At 47.3% G+C, this 22,867-nt stretch overlaps 1 protein-coding gene across 6 annotated transcripts in view; it reads left to right on the top strand.

The window, feature by feature from the left end:
• c8h12orf56 (chromosome 8 C12orf56 homolog) overlaps positions 1-22,867 on the top strand; it is a 95,400-nt gene that overhangs the window by 29,520 nt on the left and 43,013 nt on the right. For 4 of the 6 annotated variants that reach the window (XM_059977579.1, XM_059977578.1, XM_059977577.1 and 1 more), the window contains exons 3-7: positions 5,002-5,083; positions 17,333-17,735; positions 18,794-18,873; positions 19,601-19,745; positions 22,718-22,824. In XM_059977579.1, coding sequence (XP_059833562.1) covers positions 5,002-5,083; positions 17,333-17,735; positions 18,794-18,873; positions 19,601-19,745; positions 22,718-22,824 — 817 coding nt within the window. The remainder of the gene's footprint in view (positions 1-5,001; positions 5,084-17,332; positions 17,736-18,793; positions 18,874-19,600; positions 19,746-22,717; positions 22,825-22,867) is intronic. The other 2 variants (XM_059977576.1, XM_059977580.1) reach the window with 2 other exon arrangements.

Here is a 22,867-nt window from a genome sequence, read left to right as displayed (position 1 = left end):
ATAATGGCTGTGTCCTCTGCCATTAGGGTGCACAGTACCTCGAGGGTCAATCAGGTGCGTTGCTGCATCTCAGGTTTCCTTTTCAGGGTTTTTTGCAAGGGCGTGAACTGCTTGACTGCCTGCTGTTTGTTGTTTGGCAAGCACTGGCGTGGTTCTCTGAAAGGTAGTGGGGCGACCCAATTATTTGCTTCTTCTCTGAAGACTTGTGTGTCCTTTGTTTTTAAGAAAATGGCATCTTGAACTGATTGAGCAAGTTTATTATCATGCTCAGTTTGAGCGAAGACTGACTGACCCCGCGTCTCGTCAGTTACTTTACATTTGTTAAAGCCTTGTCGTGCTTCCTTAATACACGTGACAGTTGTGCGGGATTGAAAAATTGAATGGCGGCCACTCTCTAGCACATTGGTCTTGAGTGTGCTAACCGTCGGTTTGTGTACATTGCCAGGGCACACCTCTCCTATCACCACCCAGCCCAGATCCAGGCGTTGCGCAAAGGGGGCGTCATGTGGTCTATTGACCTGCTGCCTAACCTTGTGCACACGGATAACATCTCTTCCTAATAGCAGGAGTATTTCTGCTTTTGGATCCAGTTCTGGGATGTGTTTGGCGATGTGGTGGAGATGTGGCTGGTGTAGCACCGCACTTGGCGTCGGGATCTCAGTGCGGTTCTTCAAAATCTCATTGCACTCTAAGAGTGGGGGGAGACAGATGACGACTTTACCATCCAGGGCCTCGAGCTGGAAGCCTTCTGCCTTCCTTCCATAAATTTCCATGTTGCCTGAGTAAGTTCTAAGGTAGTATGGGAACTGCTCACTCTCAATGTTGAATAAGTTAAAGAACTCTGGACTGACTAGTGAGCGATTGCTCTAATCGTCCAGAATCACATAGGCTTTGATGGCCTTGTCTTTGGCTCCCTTAGGGTACACCTTAGTGAGACAGATCTTTGAACAAGAACGGCTTGACTGAGCTTGACCGCAAACTTCTGTACAGCTCGAGCTGACAACAGTTGTCCTGGTGTGAGCCTCTCCCTCCCCGCCGTCCTGTTGTGGGGGTGAAGGAGCATTGTCGGTTTGCGGTAACGGGCTGGGATGCATGGCCCCATCGTGATTAGTGCTATTACATTCCGGACACTTCACGGCGATCGTACACTCTCTAGCAAAGTGAGAGGTCGAGGAGCAGCATTTAAAACATTTTCTTTTCTCCTTGAGAAGGGCCGTCCTCTCTTCAAGGGGTTTTTCCATAAACATTCTGCATTTTCTGAGGGGGTGGGGTTTATTATGCAATGGACAATTCTTGCTAGGGTCATGGTTAGTTGTAAAGACTTCAGTCTTAAGCACTGAGACGGGTTTATTAATGTTGAAATTATTCAAAGAGGATTTATCTGGCTTGGTGTAAACTGTACTGCTTCCTGGACCCATGAGGCTAGGGTCGTTTCGCTTCTTTGCCTCCTTGCACACAAACCTAGTGAAATACTCAAAGGGAGGAAATCGACCATTGTGGTCTTCTTTGTACTCTGAGGCAATAGACACCCACCTGTCCTGCAGCCCAAATGGAAGTTTGTCCACGATTTGTCTAATCCCGGATGGAGTATCTAGGTATACTAGACCAGTTGAGTAGCCATCTTCTTTGGCGCCTTGAATCTCCATGAGTAAATCTCCGAGCTCTCTTAACTTAATGTGGTCCTTGGCTGACACCTTAGGAAAATTTTCCAGATGTCGGTATAGCGCCGCTTCAATAATTTCGGGGGCCGCATAGCCCTCCCGAAGTCTCTCCCATGCTTTGCTTAAGGCTAGCTCGGGTTTGTTGATGTACACTGAGCGTATGTGTCTCACCTGTTCACATGATTCTTTTCCCAGCCATTTCGCCATGAGATCCAACTCTTGGGTTGCTCTGAGCTGGATTCCGTCGATAGCGTTGGTGAATGTGGAGTACCATGCATGGTAATTTTCAGGTTTATCGTCAAACTAGTATAGTCCTGCAAGTGACAAGATCTCGTCGTGCTAAATACTGTGCCAGGGGTTCAACTGCAAGTGGCATGCGGGCTGGGGAAGTATGTCGGCGGGTATATGACCGAGGGCGTACATCTGTTATGGAATTTGCTGTTCTGAATTCAGCCTTTGCCTCTCTTCTCGCCAGATCTGGTAAGTTTGGTGTCGAGAAGTATTTGTCATCAGCCCTTTCGTTCTTGACTTCATCATGGAGTTGCATGATGTCTTCCTCGGATGGATGTGATGCAGTTGGACCTCTCTGAGACTCCTCATGAAGTGGGGCGTTATCGAATAAGTATGGAGAGGAAGAACGAATCTTCCAGTCTATTTGAGATCGGACATAGTTGCTTGTGCGTTCCAATCTGGTCTTTTCTGAAGTAGATTTTACGTCAACCAGATCTTGCATTTCTTCAGTATCTTCTATGAACTCTGCTTCCACCCTGGCAGCTTCTGCTTCTCGTTCCAGCGTCAGCACTTCTAACTCTGCCGCTATCCTTGCCTCTTCCAACTGCTTTTCGGCTTCTCTGGCAGCCTTTCTCATCTGGGTTTCGGCTTCTCTGGCAGCCGCTTCCATTTTCAATTTTGCTTCTCGTTTGGCGTAGCGCAGTCACACCTTGGCGGATTCTGCTTTAGCTCTTGCGTGGGCGGCCTTATTTGATGATGCCCTACTGCCCCTGTCGCTGGATGGCAACGACTTGATGTTGGATCGAGTTGTCATTGTAGCAATTGAAACATCTGATAATTCCGCCTTTTCACTGTAGTGTTCTCGCTCGGGTGTAACGGAACGCCGAACTAAACACCGAGATAAACCGTAGTCAATGAAAACAGGGTCGCAGTAAGATTAACCATTTACTGTTGGCTCTTCCTCATTAACGTATAGTGAAAACTGTTGATAAAACAATACAAGATTTGTACAGCATTTGTTTCCTTCTTGATATTACATTTACATCGTAAATACTTGCAAAAGTAAAACTACAACTACTACATTACATTAAAGTGCAGCATACAGTCAGAATCTACCTACGCCATTGACTGCTTTAAATACACTTCAACGCAAACTATCCGCAACTCTTTAACTAATGAAAACATAAACCTTATCGACCGTCGTTACTTTTAACAGGATCGGCGTTAACATTTTAATTCAACATATCGATTATCTCATGACTTATGGCGTTACCTCACTATGTTCCTAGTGCGTAGAGAGACAACTTTTCTTGCGCTGGACTCGCACATGTGTGGCCCCCACCTTCCCGTTTCTCCAAACCGGTATTTTACCACAGGACGCGGCAAAACCGGATGTGACGTCATCGCATGCCGCGATATATCACAGAGAACGAATTTACTTTAAACAATCCTAACTTTAACTACAATGCTAACAAACGACTTACTAAAGCGAAAATATTATAAACTAAATAACTGCCATAAAGGCAACACAGAAGGTTCTAATTGCAATAGTAAATACAGTGGGAAGCAGAAGAAGAAACATTCCTCTGTCTTCAATAAATTACCCAACGTAACATTTTGGAGTCGTCGTGCTCTCCAAATCTGTGCAGCCTCTCAATTTTATTAATTATTTTTGCTTCTCTTTTTAAAGATGATAGCTTATTGCAGAAGTTCTTGCTGACTCTTGTTCAGGAGTAGCCCGTGACCGTGGCCTTGGTTCATATGGAAATACATGGGAACAGGAGGATTAAGCGTGTGCATTAATATGCTGGGGCGGGGGGCTTTGCAGGTGATGATTACAGCCACTTTCAGGCAACAGCTAGGCTGCATGGAGAAGCTTCCCGAAAGCTCAGTGTGTTACTGACCGATGACTGTCATGGGGTAGTTATAGAACAGTGCAGGTCCTTTGGCCCTCAATGTTGTGCCAACCTTTTAACGACTCTCCAAGATCAATCTAACCCCTCCCTCCCACTTTGCTTTCATCCATCTGCCCATCTGACAGTTTCTTAAATGCCCCTAATTTATCTGCCTTCAGCACAACCCCTGGCAGGGCATTTCAGACACCCACCACTCTCTGTAAAATAAAAATCTACGGCTGACATCCAAGCCTTGGAATTCTCTGATAGCTGGTGTAAACCAGATGGGCTGAATGACCTCCTTTTGGTCTTCACAGAATATAGGGACATAGAGAAATAGAGCATAGAAAGACACCCTTCGGGCCAACTCGTCCACATGACCACAGTGCCACTCACCTGCATTTGGCCCCCATCCCACAATACCATTAGACGTAGAGGAGAATTAGGCCTTTTGGCTCATTGTCAGCTCCTCCATTTGGTCATGGCTGATTTATTGTTCCTCTCAACCTGCTCCCCATAACTCTTACCAATCAGAAACCTATCAACCTCACTTTAAATATACCCAATGACTTGACCTCCACAGCCATCTGTAGTAATGAATTCCACAGATTCATCAACCTCTGGCTAATGAAATTTGTCCTTATGTGGCAGCATAAGAGTGTAGCTATACCAATGTTTTATAAGTTATAATAAAAGTATAAATATCAAATTACGCAGAAGAGGACCAGTGAGATAGTGTTCATGGATTGTTCGGAAATTGAATGCAGGTCGGAAGAAACTGTTCCGAAAATGTGGAGTGCATACCTTCCGGCTCTTGTACCTCCTCCCTGACGGTAGTAACGAGAAGAGGACGTGTCCCAGATGTTGAGGGTCCTTAGCGATGGATGCCACATTGAGGCATCACCTCTTGAGCAAGTGCGGAATATTGGGGAGGCTCAAGACCATAATACGCCAGAGTAGAGTCAGGCTGTTGGACTCTGCTCCACAATTCCATCATGGTCAATTTATTCTCCCTCTGAGCAGGGGGCACTGTTCATTCACTGGCGTCACGGCAGAGGGAGAAAGAGAAACTACCCCCTTCAGTCCCTCCTCTCCCCACCAGAAAGTGCAGGTACTTCACGTAAAGGGTTGCGGTTTTGAAGTATATGTACTGTTTAATATTAGTAATATTTTTATAGAAGCATTTATTTAAAACAGAGTATTTTCTTTTTCAGTTGAGACAAACCAGGAAGCCCTCAGCAGCCCAGGTAAACTCAACTCCAAGCAGATCAAGCCTCTGAGGGAATCCTCTCTCAGGTAGGGTTTTTTCCGATGATTGAACCACATACAACATCGAAAGAAGGAAAGAAGTGTATGATTCCAGTGAAGCTGATACTTATCCCACTTTTCACGAGATATCTATAGCAGGGATGGCGAATCTTTTAGAGACTGTGTCCCCAAATCAGAATCAGATTTATATCACTGACGCTTCCTGTGAAATTTGTGGCAGCAGTGCAATATGTAAAAGAATTACTATGTTACAATAAGAAATATTTTAAAAAGTGGTGCAAAAAAAGTGAAGTAGTGTCCACAGTCTGCCTGAAAAACTGATGGAGGTGGGTAAGAAACTGTTCCTAAAGCGTTGTGCGTGTCTTCGATCTCCTGTACCCCCGATGATTGTAATGAGAAGAGGCCATGTTTCAGCACCAGTGTTAGTGCAACTCTATTACAGCTCGGGGCGGCAGAGTTCAGAGTTCAATTCTGACATCCGATGTAAGGAGTCTGTACGTTCTCCCTGTGGAATGTGTGGATTTCCCCCAGATGCTCTGGTTTCCTCCCACAGTCCAAAATCATTGTTGATTGCCCTGTGGTTAGGTTAGGGTTAAATCGCGTTGTCGGGGGTTGCTGCGTGGTGCAGCGGGAAGGGCCAGAAGGGCTCATTCCGCACTGTATCACTAAATTAAAACAAAAAATGAAATATCACAATGGTGGTGTCCCTTCGGGAGACACTCTCTTTTGAAGATGTCCTTAGTGGGGAGGCTAGTGCCTATGATGAGCTGGCCGAGTTTACAACCCTCTGCAGCCTCTTTCGATCCTGTGCATTGGAGCCTTCGTAGCAGGCAGTGATGCAAGTGGCCAGGATGCTCTCCACAGTACACCTGCAGAGATCTGGTGAGCTACCGAATCTCCTCAGGTAGTATAGGCTGAGGTATACCTGTCTCGATGATGGATCTGGATTGGCTGCATTACAACCTGGTATGGAAACACCAATACCCTTGAAAGGAAAATCCTACAAACAGTAGTGGATATGGCCCAGTTCATCATGGGTAAAGCCCTCCCCACCATTGAATGCATCTACAAGTTCTGCCGCAGGAAAGCAGCATCAGGGACTTCTGCAACACAGGCCAGGCTCTCTTCTCACTGCTGTCATTGGGAAGGAGGTACTGGATTCTTCGATCCCACGCCATCAAGGTCAGAACAGTTATTACTCTTCAACCATGCAGTGTGGATAACTTTGCTCACCTGAACCCCGAACTGATTTCACAACTCCCTTTCAAGGACTCCAGAATTCATGCTCTCAGTATTTTTTAGTTACTTATTCATTAAAATTTTTGTATTTGTACTGTTTGTCCTCTTTTGCACATTGGTTGTTTGTCAGTCTTCATGTTTTGTTGATTCTATAGTAATCTCTATTCTACTGCAAATGCCTGCAAGGAAATGAAACTGAGGGTAACATCGGGTGACATATACGTACTTTGATAAAACAGAATGTGCACTCAGAGTTCTAATTCGTAGTCTGACATTAAATATATGTGACTACATATACTCAGTGGCTGCTTTATTATGTATTCATATACCTAATAAAGTGTCCATTGAGTTTATGTTTGTGGTTTTCTATTCCATCCACTTCAAGGTTCGATGTGTTGTGTGTTCAGAGATGCTCCATTGCACATCACGGTTATAACGCATGGTTATTTGTGTTACTGTCAGCTTCCTGTCAGCTTGAACCAATCTGCCCATTCTCCTCTGACCTCTCTCATTAACAAGGCGTTTTCACCTACAGAACAGCTGCTCACTGGATGAATTTTGTTTTTCACAGCATTCTCTGTAAATTCGAGAGACTGTTAGTGAAAATCCCAGGAGATCAGCTGTTTCTGAGATACTCAAACCACCCCATCTGGCACCAACACTCATTCCACAGTCAAAGTCATTCAGATCATATTTCTTTTCCATTCCAGTGTTTGATTTAAACAACTGAACTTCTTGACCAAGCTTTTATGCCTTGAGCTGTTACAACATGATTGGCTGATCAGATATCTGCATCAATGAGCAGGTGTACAAGTGTTCTTAATAAAGTGGCCACTGAGTGTAGGGACAGCAGAGATCTGAATTCGAATCTGAATCCCTTTATTGTCAGAGTATGAAACATCCCAGAACTGACTGTGGTTTGGTGCCAAGCATAAAACACAGGACAATACCAGAACAGACAACGTAATAGCACCAACAGTTTACAAGACAATAGTGTAAACAGCCATCAGCAATCAACAATTAGCAGAATGGTCAGCAGTATATGTCAATGGTCCGTGGGTATTTAAGGTGGAAGTTGATAGTTTCCTGATCGGTCAGAGCAACAAAGGATGTGGTGAGAAGGGAGGTGTATAGGGTTGAGTGGGTTCCAGGATCAGTCATGATGGAATGACAAAGCAGACTCGATGGGCTGAATGGCCTAATTCTGCTTCTATTTCGTATGGTCTTATGTGCAAACATTAATGATCAAACTTAAGTAAATGTGAATGTATGAGCAGATTACATAATTATCAACAGAATGAGGAGAGCAGGAAAGACCATTTAACGGATGTTGTGCAGGGACAGTCGGGATTACACCTGAGTGAGTTTTTCTGAGAAGCTGGATAGCTACCGGAAAGAAGCTTCAGAGGTGACGTGCAGTCCTGGTGGTGATGGACTCGTAGTGTCTCCCTGATGGGAATTCGGAAAACAGGTGGGTGGAGTCAGAAGTAATTTTTGAACTCTTTTCTGCACTCTGGTGATGGACTGGTCTTTTAATGTCGGTAGCTGCCAGCCAGTGATCTTCCCCACTGTGTGAACGACTCACAGCAACCTGGCTTGGAGAGGGAGGAGGCAGCGGGAAACCAATCGGTAATAGAGGTGGTCACAACACTCTCAACAATGGCTGGATAAAAGCTCATCAGGATATACCCTGAGATGTGACTGTACTGTATATCAGTGGAAGGTGAAGCAATCGGCCACTCGAAGTGCACAATCCGTAGCCCTGAGTGGCCACTCACTTTGTTGATAATAAGCAGATTACTCGAATGTTTTCAATTTAATATTGAAAATATTGTGTACAAAATAGGAGATCCTGCCTGGGGTAAAAATAGTTAAATATAAAAGAGTTAAGGATTGGCTTCATTTGTCAAAACAAACAGTGCAATGTGTCGTTTGTGTTTGGGGATGTGCCACAAGAGCTGCCCACTTCCAGCGCCAACATGGCATGCCCACAGCTCACTAACCCGCACGTCTGGAACGTGGGAGGAACCGGATCGTGGGGAGGGTGTAGGAACCTCGATCGCTGGTGCTATAAAGCCTTACACCAGCTGCTATGCTACTGTCCTGACGAAGGGTCTCGGCCTGAAATGTCGACAGTGCTTCTCCCTATAGATGCTGCCTGGCCTGCTGTGTTCCACCGGCATTTTGTGTGTGTTGTTTGAATTTCCAGCATCTGCAGATTTCCTCATGTTTGCCATGCTTCTGTGACAGCTTTTCCGAGTTGTGCTGCCATTCCCCACTCTGGATCCAGTAAATGGCTCGTTCCCTCTGAGACTTGAACTGGGCTCACAGATTTTACTCTAAGCGTTGTTCTTTGCTTTCCCAGCTGTCGAGGCAGAGGAGGTGGAGTGAGTCAGAAAGTTGGGGAGGGATTTGTTTGTCGGATTGGAATGGGAGTCCTTACATCATTGAGTCAAGGTACTCTGCAGATGCTGGAAATCATAAGCAATACTTGAAGAGCTGAAAGAACTGAGCCGGCAGAATTTATTTGGTGGGGGGAATAAACAGTCAGTGATTCGGGTCACGACCCTTCATCAGGACTGAAAAGGAAAGGAGTAGGAGGCAGAATAGAAAGGGAGGGAGGGTTACAAACTATCATTGTTTTTTTTAATTTTTCCTGTTTCCTTGACCAATTTTTTTTTTGTTTCTTAAGGAAATGCCTTCAGTACTACTTTAATCCCAGCCCTTGTCTGTCTTGGCTTCAGTCTGGACTATAGCTGTGCTCTGATCCTATACTGCCTGGCTCAATGCCCACGTTAAGCAGCTCCATGCCCACGTTAAGCGGCTCCATGCCCACGTTAAGCTGCTCCACGCCCACCTTAAGCGGCTCCATGCCCACGTTAAGCGGCTCCAGCTTTTTCTACCCTCGCTACCTTGCAGGCCTGAATCGTATTTCCCCTGTATGAGCCCAGTTTCAGAGCCCTACCACTGACAGTCTCTAAACTCTGGAATTTCCTCTCTAGATCTCTCTGCCTTTTCAGTTTCCCATTCAGTCAGATGTTCGTAAACTCCAGGAAAGGGGGACTGGCATCCTTTGAGCCAGCTCTGCTGTTTATTTGTCCGGAGATGTACCATGGAGTCAACAAGCCATAAAGTGGTACAGGTGGGAAAAGTCTTTCAGCCCAGACCATAAGATAAAGGAACAGAATTAGGCCATTTGGCCCATCCAGTCTGCTCTGTCATTCCATCATGGCTGATTTCAAAGGTTCAAAGTATATTTGTGAATGAAGTCTGTATGCGTTACACACCGTTGAGATTCCTCTCCTTACAGCAGCCACAAAACAAACGCAAAAGTAAATGAAAATGAAGACAGTCCAGCACCCAATGTGCAGGAAAAAAGACAAATCATGCAAACAATAAATGCAAGCAAGTAACACTCTGAACTGAAGGCCAGAAAGAGACCGTCGGCACAGAGTGACCGTCCACACAGAGAGAGACCGTCCACATAGAGAGACCGTCCACACAGAGACTGTCCACACTGAGTGACCCTCCACACAGAGAGAGACCGTCCACACAGAGACCGTCCACACAGAGAGACCGTCCACACAGAGACCGTCCACACAGAGAGAGACCGTCCACACAGAGAGAGACCGTCCACACAGAGTGACCATCCACACAGAGAGACCGTCCACACAGAGAGACCGTCCACACAGAGTTACCGTCCACACAGAGAGACCGTCCACACAGAGTGACCGTCCACACAGAGAGAGACCGTCCACACAGAGAGACCGTCCACACAGAGACCGTCCACACAGAGAGAGACCGTCCACACAGAGACCGTCCACACAGAGAGACCGTCCACACAGAGACCGTCCACACAGAGAGAGACCGTCCACACAGAGAGAGACCGTCCACACAGAGTGACCATCCACACAGAGACCGTCCACACAGAGAGACCGTCCACACAGAGACCGTCCACACAGAGTGACCGTCCACAGAGAGACCGTCCACACAGAGAGACCGTCCACACAGAGTGACCGTCCACAGAGAGACCGTCCACACAGAGTGACCGTCCACAGAGAGACCGTCCACACAGAGAGACCGTCCACAGAGAGACCGTCCACACAGAGACCGTCCACACAGAGTGACCGTCCACAGAGAGACCGTCCACACAGAGAGACCGTCCACAGAGAGACCGTCCACACAGAGAGACCGTCCACAGAGAGACCGTCCACACAGAGTGACCGTCCACAGAGAGACCGTCCACACAGAGAGAGACTGTCCACACAGAGAGACCGTCCACAGAGTGACCGTCCACAGAGAGAGACCGTCCACACAGAGACCGTCCACACAGAGTGACCGTCCACACAGAGAGAGACCGTCCACACAGAGAGACCGTCCACACAGAGACCGTCCACACAGAGTGACCGTCCACAGAGAGACCGTCCACACAGAGAGACCGTCCACACAGAGTGACCGTCCACAGAGAGACCGTCCACACAGAGAGACCGTCCACAGAGAGACCGTCCACACAGAGACCGTCCACACAGAGTGACCGTCCACAGAGAGACCGTCCACACAGAGAGACCGTCCACAGAGAGACCGTCCACACAGAAACCGTCCACACAGAGAGACCGTCCACACAGAGAGAGACCGTCCACAGAGAGAGACCGTCCACACAGAGAGACCGTCCACACAGAGACCGTCCACAAGAGAGACCGTCCACACAGAGAGAGACCGTCCACAGAGAGAGACCGTCCACACAGAGTGACCGTCCACACAGAGACCGTCCACAAGAGAGACCGTCCACACAGAGAGACCGTCCACACAGAGAGAGACCGTCCACACAGAGAGACCGTCCACAGAGTGACCGTCCACAGAGAGAGACCGTCCACACAGAGACCGTCCACACAGAGTGACCGTCCACACAGAGAGAGACCGTCCACACAGAGAGACCGTCCACACAGAGAGACCGTCCACAGAGTGACCGTCCACAGAGAGAGACCGTCCACACAGAGACCGTCCACACAGAGTGACCATCCACACAGAGAGAGACCGTCCACACAGAGAGACCGTCCACACAGAGACCGTCCACACAGAGTGACCGTCCACACAGAGAGAGACCGTCCACACAGAGACCATCCACACAGAGAGACCGTCCACACAGAGACCGTCCACACAGAGAGACCGTCCACACAGAGAGACCGTCCACACACAGAGACCGTCCACATAGAGAGACCGTCCACACAGAGACCGTCCACACAGAGAGACCGTCCACAGAGTGACCGTCCACACAGAGTGACCGTCCACAGAGTGACCGTCCACTCAGAGAGACCGTCCACAGAGAGACCGTCCACACAGAGAGACCGTCCACAGAGAGTGACCGTCCACACAGAGAGACCGTCCACACAGAGAGACCGTCCACAGAGAGTGACCATCCACACAGTGACCGTCCACACAGAGACCGTCCACACAGAGTGACCGTCCACACAGAGAGCCCGTCCACACAGAGAGACCGTCCACACAGAGTGACCGTCCACACAGAGAGAGACCGTCCACACAGAGAGACCGTCCACGCAGAGACCGTCCACGCAGAGACCGTCCACACAGAGAGACCGTCCACACAGAGTGACCGTCCACACAGAGAGACCGTCCACACAGAGTGACCATCCACACAGAGAGAGACCGTCCACACAGAGAGACCGTCCACACAGAGACCGTCCACACAGAGACCGTCCACAGAGTGACCGTCCACACAGAGTGACCGTCCACACAGAGAGACCGTCCACACAGAGACCGTCCACACACAGACCGTCCACACAGAGACCGTCCACACAGAGAGAGACCGTCCACACAGAGAGACTGTCCACACAGAGACCGTCCACACAGAGAGACCGTCCACACAGAGAGACTGTCCACACAGAGACCGTCCACACAGAGACTGTCCATACAGAGTGACCGTCCACACAGAGACTGTCCACACAGAGACCGTCCACACAGAGACTGTCCATACAGAGTGACCGTCCACACAGAGACTGTCCACACAGAGACCGTCCACACAGAGACTGTCCATACAGAGTGACCGTCCACACAGAGACTGTCCACACAGAGACCGTCCACACAGAGACTGTCCATACAGAGTGACCGTCCACACAGAGACTGTCCACACAGAGACCGTCCACACAGAGACTGTCCACACACAGAGATACTGTCCACACAGAAACCGTCCACATGGAGTGACCGTCCACACAGAGACTGTCCACACAGAGATACTGTCCACACAGAGACCGTCCACACAGAGACCGTCCACAGAGTGACCGTCCACACAGAGACCGTCCACACAGAGACCGTCCACACAGAGAGACCGTCCACAGAGTGACCGTCCACACAGAGACCGTCCACACAGAGAGACCGTCCACAGAGTGACCGTCCACACAGAGTGACCGTCCACAGAGTGACCGTCCACACAGAGACCGTCCACACAGAGACCGTCCACAGAGCCTCATCTCGGCGCAGAGCAGTGAGTTGAACCAGCCTGCCTGTTTCTTCATGCCCCAATACCCTGACTTTCACAATCTGGCCTGGTGCTTAAATCATCATCCAAACATGGGGTTCAGTCGCTCTCAAAATGAATGCTAACGTTGCATTTGCCTTCCTCACTTCTGGCTCAACCTGCAAGTTAACCTTTAGGGAATCCTGCGCAAGGACTCCCGATTCCCTATGTACCTCTGATTTTTGAATTTTCTCCCCGTTTAGAAAACAGTCTTCACCTTTATTCCTTCTATCATAGTACATGACCATACCGTTCCTTCCACTGTCTTCCATCTGCTGCTGCTTTGCCCGTTCTCCCATTCTGTCAGTCCTTCTGCAGACTCCCTGTTTCCTCAACACTACCTGCCCCTCCACCTATCTTTTTTTATTGTCTGCAAACTTGGCCCCAAAGCCATTGTCAATTCTGTCATCTAAATCATTGACATATCATGTAAAAGGAAGCGGTCCCAATACCAGCTCCTGCAGAACACCACTTGCAACTGACAGCCAACCAGAAAAGGCCCCCTTTATTCCCACTCTTGCCTCCTCCCAATTAGCCAATCTTCTATCTATGATAGTATCTTTCCTGAAATTACCCTAGGCTTTCACGTTGTTATGAAGCCTCATGTACGGCACCTTGTGAAAGGTTTTCTAAAAAATCCAAAATATACAACATCTACTGATTTTCCTTTGTCTATCCTGCCTGTTATTTCCTCAAAGAATACAACAGATTTGTCAGGCAAGATTTCCCCTTAAGGAAACCATTCTGACCTTGACTTGTTTTATCATGTGCCTCCAAGCACCCCAAAGCCACATCTTTAACAATTGACGTCAACATCTTCCCAACCACTGAGGTCAGACTAACTGGCCTATAATTTCCTTTCTTCTGTCTCCCACCCTTCTAAATGAGTGGAGTGACATTTCCAATTTTTCAGTCCTCCAGAATCATTTCAGAATCTACTGATTCTTGAAGGATCATTAATAATGTCTCTACAGTCTCCTTGGGTACCTGGGGTGTGCACTGTCTGGTCCAGGTGACATCTATCTTCAGAGCTTCCAGCTTCCCAAGCACCTTCCCTTTAGAGACAGCAACTACACTCTCTTGAGCCTGAGTTTCTGGCATACTGTTGGTGTCTTCCATTGTGAAGAGTGATGCAGAATATTTATTAAGTTTCTCTGCTTTTCTTTGCCTCTCATTACTCCAGCAGACTGGTACCTACTCTCGCCTCTCTTTTACCCTTTATATATCTGAAAAACCTTGAGGTATCGTCTTTTATGTATTCAGCTTGGCATTTGTGTAATTAGGTTTAGCACAAAGTGCTGGTGAGGGTTTCGGGTGACTCTGTTTCTCAGTGTAGATGAAGGCAGTGGAGTCTGAGAAGTAACCAGGACCAGATTCTTGAGTTTCTTTTTATGCTGTAATGTGAATCTTTCCCCGACCTTTCAGACTATCCTAGTGTCAACTTTAATTTCGTTTCGTGTTACGTAGCTTTTATAGGTCATCCTCTAGCTCAGATGCATTTCTTTTGTGTGAGAAGCTTTGCCTTTCGTATCTGTTCTTTCGAGTACAAAGAGCAGGGAGACAGTTCACTCTCTGCTGACCACTGGGGCTCCATCAGCAGCAATCCCACCTTCCAGCACTTGGCTTGCTTCTATGCCCATGTAAATCGAGCGCTCTTCCACACTTCTTAATGCAGGCATCGCGGTAACATAGCGGTTAGTGTAACACCATTACAACGCCAGTGATGACAGGCCAGACAGCAGAGGAGCTCCCCTCCCTGGACACCCCATATACTGTATGTCACCATATTCATTTTCCTGCAGGCACTCACAGCAAAGCACAGAAATACAACATAATCAGTGAAAAACAACACACAAAGACTGACAAGCAACTAGTGTGCCAAAAAAACAATGTGCGCAAATACAAAATAATAATAAAGTAGTATTGAGAACATGAAATGTCAAACCCTTGATAGTGAGTCCATAGGTTGTGGAATCAGTTCAGAGTTAATTATGTATCTCTAAAATGGGTGGACAATTTTCCTCCAGTTCATACCTCTCATAATTTTATTTACTTCAGTCTTGTCTCTATAAACCTTCTGTGCTCTGGTGAGACCAGGCCCAGAATCTCCGGTCTCTCCTCATAACCAAACCACTGCCTCCTTAGCAACATCCTGGCAAAGTACGTTCCTTGGCGTGGAGGGCACACACAGCCGTCTTCAGGGAAAGGCCAGCAGCTTCAAGCTCCTGGTTATCGACATCCCAGCAGACTGATTTGATCGTGACAAAGGCACGCCACTGGCTCTACCTCATTCGGAGTCTGAGGAGATTTGGTATCTCACCAAAGGTTCGAGTGAACTTCCACAGGTGTGCCGTGGAGAGTGTTCTGACTGGGTGCATCACCACCTGGTATGGGGGTACCAATGCCCAGGATCAAAGGAGGCTGCAGAGAGTTGTAAACTCAGCCACTCCATAATGGACACCACCCTCCCCAACATTGAGGATGTCTTCAAAACTCAGTGACTCATGCACCAGTAAGGACCTCACCATCCGGACATGGTTTCTCATTACTACCAGCAGGGAGGAGGTACAGGAGCCTGAAGCCCCATCTCAATGTTTTAGGAACAGCTTCTTCTCCTCCGCCACCAGATTTCTGAACAGTCCATGAACCCATGAAAACTATCTCACTATTCCTCTTTCATACTATTTGTTTAATTTTTTATATGAGATGTAGAGGAGGTACGGTAGTGGAGTGGTTAGCATGATGCTATTGAAGTGCCAGCAGTAAGATCGAGGTTTGATTCCTCCCGCTGTTTGTACGTTCTCCGCACGACTGCGTGGAGTTCTTCTGGTGCGCCGGTTTCCTCCCACGTTCCACGATGTACGGATTAGGGTTGGTGAGATGCGGGCCTACTTTGCTGGTGGCGGAAGAGTGGCAAGTGTTGCGGGCTGCCCAGCATGACCCTCACTGATTTGATTTGATGCAAGTGACCCATTTCAGGATCAGAATCAGAATCAGGTTTATTATCACCAGCATGTGACGTGAAATTTGTTAACTTAGCAGCAGCAGTTCAATGCAATACGTAATATAGAAGAAAAAAAATATTAATACGTAAATGTGTTTCACTTTGGTTCAATGTACATGACAAACAAACTAATCTAAGATAATCTTAGTTATTATTTCATTACTTGCACTGTCCTGCTTCCACAAAGCTGCATATTTCATGAAATACACTCAGTGACCACTTCATTATCTTTCTCATGGTCTCCTGTTGCTGAAGCCCATCCACTTTCCAATGAAAGTCCTTGGCCTGAAACGTCGACTGTTTATTCATTTCCATAGATGCTGCCTGACCTGCTGAGCTCCCCCAGCAATTGGTGTCTGTTGCATCAAGATTCGATGTGTGTTCAGAGATGTTCTTCTGCACACCACTGTTGTAACACGTGGTTATTTGAGTTACTGTCAGCCTGAACCAGTCTATCCAATCTCCTCTGACCTCTCTCATTAACGAGGTGTTTTCACCCTCAGAACTGCCACTCACTGGATTTTTTTTTTGTTTTCCACACCATTCTTTGAAAACTCTAGAGACTGTTGTGTGTGAGAATACCAGGAGATCAGCAGTTTCTGAGATACTCAAACCACCCTGTCTGGCACCAACAATCATTCCACAGACCAAGTCACTTAGGTCACATTTCTTCCCCCATTCTGATGTTTGGTCTGATCACCAACTGAACCTCTTGATCACGTCTGCATGCTTTTATGCATTGAGTTGCTGCCACATGATTGGCTGATTAGATATTTGCTTTAATGAGCAGGTGTACAGGTGTACCTAATAAAGTGGCCAATGATTGTGCGTCAGTAATATTAAACATGATTCTGATTGAGTATTTATTGTCATCTGCAGTACTGTGGAAAAGACTTAGTTACCCGTTGTGCTGCTGACCCTAGCACAGTACTGTATTTGTCCACATGGAGCAGAGAACGAGTGGTGGCAGGAGCAAAGGATGTTGGGAATGGCAAGGGAGGGGTGTGGGACGGGTGGCAGAGAAGGAGTGCCAGGTGCAGACATACCCATCCCTGAGATACCAGGCAAGGTCATTTGATGCCATTCAATTAATTTATTGATCATTACAGAAAGTCTCTGGTGCTTCCCACTCCCTCCCCTTTTCCTTCCGCTTTTCCCAACCAAAATTCCCATCTCCCTACCCCCTTTCCACTCTCAGTCCACAACAGAGACCCATATCAGAATCAGGTTTATCATCACTCACAAATGTCATGGAATTTGTTTCTTTTTGTGGCAGCAGTACAGTGCAATATGTAAAACGACTACAGTACTGTGCAAAGGTGTTGGGCAGCCTAGCTATATATGTGTGCCAAATACTTTTGCACAGTACTGGAATTTGGCAATGCAAGGCAGAACTAGAAAACGCTAGAATTAGGACTTTCAGGTGGGCTCCTATGTGCAGTCTCAACCTTCCTCCCCATGCACATTCAGCTAAGTTAGTCAGCCTTTCTATCACCTCTAGGAAAGGTGCAGCCTTTGCTGGGGAGCCCAATCCCAGAGTGACCTGTGCAGTCCCTCGCCCACCTCCCGACCTGAAGAACCTGAAACTGTCCGAGAAGCGCAAAGAGGAGCGTCCGGCGCCCAGTTCTGCGAGTGCCCGTCCACTGCCGGTCCCTCCGAGGGACAGGCCGGCCGGCGGCTTGGCGTCGGCTGAGAACCCGGCTCCGGTGGAACTGCTCCCAGCCAATCGATGTCTGAGCCAGCAAAAGGAGCAGCAACTCGATGTATGTGACTCCATCCCAGATGCAGAGAAGAGGATAAACAGCCAATCGGTTGAAAGGGAATTGGAGCTTCATCTTTACATCATCTCCATGTCTTCTCTCATATTTCTCCATTTAAAAAGTGCGTGGAACAATTTTATGATAGTAAGTAAAAGTGAGGGTCGCTTGTGGTTTCTCATCAGTGCCTTGTGGCCACTGCTGCCTTGCCTTCATTCCTGGACATCTGCCCTCGCCCCATATCCCCACAGCCATAACATTCCCCTTCTCCTTACCTACCACCCCAAGAGCTTCTGCATCCAGAACATCACTCTCTGTAAATTCAGCCATCTTCAATGGAATCCTACCACTAGACGCATCTTTCCCTCCTTCCCCCACTCTCTGCTTTCCACAGAGATCGCTCCCTACGTGACTCCCTTGTCCATTTGTCCCTCCCCACTGATGTCCCTCCAGATACTTACCCTTGCAAGTGGAACAGGTGCTACACCTGCCCCTACACCTCCTTCCTCACTACCATTCGGAGCCCCAAACAGTCCTTCCAGGTGAGGCGACACTTCACCTGTGAGTCTTAGAGTCACTGAGGTGCTCCCAGAGCGGCCTCCTCTATGTCAGTGAGATCTGACGTCGATTGGAGACCCCTTTGTCAACCACCTTCGTTCCATCTGCCGCAAAAGGCCAACTTTCCCGGTAGCCACGCATTTTAATTACATTTATCTTTCCTGTTCCAACCTGTTGGTCCATGGCCTCCTCTACTGCCAAGGTGAGGCCACTCGAGTTGGATGAGCATCATCTCATACTCAGTATGGGTAGCCTCCAATTTGACAACATGAACATCGATTTCTCTAGCTTCCCTTCCCCTTCTCTCTTTTTCCATTCCCCATTCTGGCTTCCCACTCGCCTCTTCTCTTCTCCTACTTGCCTGTCACCTCCCTCTGGTTCCCCTCATTCTCCCATGATCCATTGTCCTCTCCTGTCAGATTCCTTCTTCTCCAGCCCTTGACCTTTCCTGCCCACCTAACTTCACCTCTCACCTTCCTGATAGCCTCCTTCCCCTCCCCCACCTTTTAGTTCTGGCATCTTCCCCCTTCCTTTCCAGTCCTGTTGTAGGGTTTTGATTCAAAACGTCAGCTGTTTATTCCTCTCCGTTGATGCTGCCTGACCTGTGTTTTGCGTGTCCTGCTGTTATTCTCCCGTGTTCTCTGCAGCAGTCGACGCTGATGCAGGACCCGGCCTACGCCCAAGTAAGCGCTTCTGCATCTCCCGCACGAGGTCCCAAGGCACACAAGTAAGTCGATCCCACAAACCTCACTCCTTGGCATCTGAACAGACATTTAAATAAACGATCCTGAAGGTTGGGGATGGCGTTCGAGCCCTCTGTAGCCACTGGAGACCCCCCTTACCCCACTGAGTTCGTTGTTGTAAAATCAGAATCAGGATTATTATCTCAGGCTGGTTGTGAAATGTTTTGTTCTGTGACAGTAGTGCAGTACAATTTGTAAAAATTACAATAACAATATATAAATAATAAATAGTGCAAAAAGCAAACAAATTAGTGAGGTGGTGTTCATGGACCATTCAGAAATCTGGTGGAGGGGAGGAAGCTGTTCCTAAAGCATTTAGTGTGGGTCTTTAAGCTCCTGTACCTCCTCCCTGATGGTAGCAATGAAAGGGGGCATGTCCAGGGTGGTGAGGGTCCTTAAGATGCCACCTTCCTGAGGCATCACCTATTGAAATGTCCTCGATGGCAGGGAGGGTCGTGCCTATGATGGTGCTGGCTGTTTACAATTCTCTGCAGCTTTTTCCGCTCCGGTGCAGTGGAGCCTCCAAACCAGACACTGATGCTGTCCGTAGAACAGCTGTAGAAATTGTCACTAAACTCCTAATGAAATATAGCGACTGGCGTGCTTTTTAAAATCAATTTCTATTACAATGCATTAACATTAAATGGTCCTGTTTGGTGTATGTCAGTATTGAAAGCTTTCTGTATGACGAGGTGGTCTGTGTTGTGTCAGTTCAGAGGGAATTAATAAACTCTTCAATCAACTGAGCTCAGAACTGCTTTACGGAAGCAGCACATCGGAGAGGACCTGCTCCCTGTTGCAGGAGTTGAAAGCCACTGCCCTCAGGAGCTTCACCATCAAAAAACTCTTCTGGAAAGTAAGTATCCTCCAGGGCACATGTCTGTCTTTGGACAAGGTTTGAAGAACTCAGGCAATTTTGTTTTAAAGGTTTTATTTATTTGACTGGGTGGTGGGATGGAGATGCATCACTACCAAAGGAAGTGTAAGGTGCTCCTTCCCTCCGCTAGCCAGCAGGGCTCACCTGGGCACCTGCTTAACTACCCCCCACCCCACCCCGATCAGGGTCATATGAAGCCACGGGAGCAGGTGGTGGATGGATAGCTGGTGCAGATCACAAGTCCTGGTTATGCCACCACTGACTGCAGGCAGACGATCTCTGAAGAGTATTGATGTTCTGAAGACGCTACGCTCAAACTTTGCTTCTTTGCGGTGATGGGACCTGCTCCCACGGCTCCATATCCCAACGACGCAGCCTAGGAGATGAGTGTGCCTTCGGGGTTCCGAGGCTTTGAGGCCTTTGGGACGAGCCGATTCTGTACCGGTGACACTGACTGAAGCACTGTGGGAGAAAACAGAATATCAGGAACAGTAATCAGCTGCCAGGGCTCTGTACTCAGATCGTGTCTCTCGTTGGTGGGAGAGCGTTTGTTGCTGATTTTTGAGCTGGAGAACTGTGGGGGGACGCAGCAGGCTTTAACACCGTTGATTAGTGAGTGTTAGTTTCCCCTATTGCTGTGAGACACTCTCTGTCCCTTTATTAGGGAGAGATCGAGCCTGTGGTACGTTAAATTGTTGGGGGAATGATTAGTTTTTGTTGTACTGCAGACTGGTCTTTCTTGGGGGCTTTGCTATTGCTTGCTTGGTGGGTGGAGAGAAGGTGCTGATGTTTTTTGCTGAAATGAGTGGACGGGGAGGGGAGAGGGTCGTTGCTCCACTGCTGCATGTGTGTGGGAGGGGAGAAGGGGGTTTTGGTTCTAACAGTTTTACTTTCACTCATTCTCTGGGGCACTCTTCTATTTTCATGGACGTCTATGAAGAACAAGAATTTCAGGTTATATATTGTATGCATTCTTTGATATTAAATGGAACTATTGAACTATTAAACTATTAAATTAATTAAAGGCTGGGGTCACCTGTTTTGTAAAGACACTACCCAGAAGGTGGCAATGGTAAATCACTTCTGTAGAAACGTTTGCCAGGAACAATCATGGTCAGTTGCTCAAGTCGTATGACACAGTACATGAGGATGGTGATGATTGATTTGACTTTACAATCTCCCTGTTAGTTGATGTCTTGCACAATAAAGCTTGCCTTTAGCTAGTCCTTCTCAAGATGTTATAGTGACCACATTTCAAGAAGTGCTAAATAGGTTTTAGTATAATCAAGTTGTGCTGTGGTTACAGTCTAGAGTAATACAGCATAGAAACAGGCCTTTTGGCCCATCTAGACTGTGCCAAACCATTAATCCACACCTGGACCATTGCCCTCCAAACCCTCCCAATCATCTACTTATCCAAACTTCATAGGGTACACAGTAAACCTTTCTTCATAAGAATTATTGGCAGTTGTTTATTATTATTATTGTTTATTTATTATTGTGCTGAGGTACAATCAAAAGCATTTGTTTCTGCGCTATCCAGATAGATAATTCAAGATGTAAGCACATTGAGTCACAAACGGCCAGGCAGTAACAGAATGCAGAGTAGAGTGTAACAGTTACAGGGCTAGTTGACAGAGAACAAGGGCCATGATTAAATAGATTGAGTTCATCATTTTATGAGAGTTTCGTTCAAGAATCTTATAACAACCCCAGAAGCTGTACTCATCCTTGTTAGCCATTACATGCTGTTGAGGTTTGGTTTGCTGTCTGATGGGGGGGGGGGGGGGGGGTGGAGAACACGGAATGGCCAGAGTGGGAAGTGTTTCTGATTATGTTGGCTGCTTTCTTGAGGCAGTAGATTGAGTCAGTGGGGTGGGGGGGGGGCTGGTTTCAATGATAAACATTATATGGTGCGTCTACAAGCTGAGGGTGAGGGTGATTGGTGACCGTCAGCTTGTAGACACATCTTAGAATGCACGTTTTAATCTTGGCAGGTCCGTTCGTTGCTTTCACGTTGTACGTTGCCCAGGGTGAATTGTTACTAACGTTGCTCAGTATAAACCTTTATTCCGTTGTCATTCTCACTCTGCACATACATAGCAGAGGGGTGTGGGCGGGGGTGGGGGGGTGGTTTATAAGAGGTCTGGATTGGAAAATTGTGTTTGTTTATGTGGAAAATGTGGGGTCAGTTATCAGCTCCTGCATTGGTCTGATGGACTCTGTGGGTTTTTGCCTTTGGTAAAAGATTCCACAGTTCTAAGCTAACAGACTAGATAGAATTCCTGTTCCTACTTGTAAAATGGAAGAAACTCACTGTCTATATAATTACAGGTGTGCTCGCAAAGTATCTGATTTCAAGTAGAGATGTGCGGTTGGCAGATTGTTAACACTTGCCGGGGAATGTTGTAGTCCGATGGCCAGGAAGGCAGTGTGCAGCTCCTCCTTACCTGAACTTGCTGTATTTACTCAAGGGGCCAAGGCTGCACGGTAAAATAGCCTTTAGCGTATTACTTTACAGTGCCAGTGGTAAGATCAGTGTTCAATTCCCACTGCTGTCTGTAAGGAGTTTGTACGTTCTCCGGTTTCCAGAGACGTACGTGTTAGGGTTAGTGAGTTGTGGGCATGCTCTGTTGTGCCCACAGCACAATTTCCAATTGTGTTGCTCGTTGATGCAGAAGACACATTTTACTGTGTGTTTGGATGAGCATGTGTCAAATAACACTAATCTTTCATCTTTGATGGTGAAATGATCTGTCTGGATGGCATTCAGTTGTTCAGCTTTCCCTGTATCTCAGTACAATTGACAATAATAAGCCAATTACTGTACAAAGGCAAAGTTAACACTTAGTACCAGCCTTGAGCAGCACATTACTCTTTGAAGCTGGTTGTGACCTCTTCACCCAAGTCCCTCACTAATCCCTTTTCCATCTGTGCTGATGTGCCCACAGTCAAACGACTTGTACCCCTTTCTGGTGGAAAAACTTCAGCAACATTTGCCAAGTTTGCAGGATTCGAGCCGCCAGCAAGACCAGAGGAAAACCAAAGAGGACCTACAGTAAGTGAAATATTGGCACTGAAGAGGTTCGGGCAATTATATT

The sequence above is a fragment of the Hypanus sabinus genome, chromosome 8 (assembly GCF_030144855.1).
Source record: "Hypanus sabinus isolate sHypSab1 chromosome 8, sHypSab1.hap1, whole genome shotgun sequence".
Lineage (NCBI taxonomy): Eukaryota > Metazoa > Chordata > Chondrichthyes > Myliobatiformes > Dasyatidae > Hypanus > Hypanus sabinus.
Note: the sequence above shows the minus strand (reverse complement) of the source record. Positions and strands in the feature narration are given on the sequence as shown.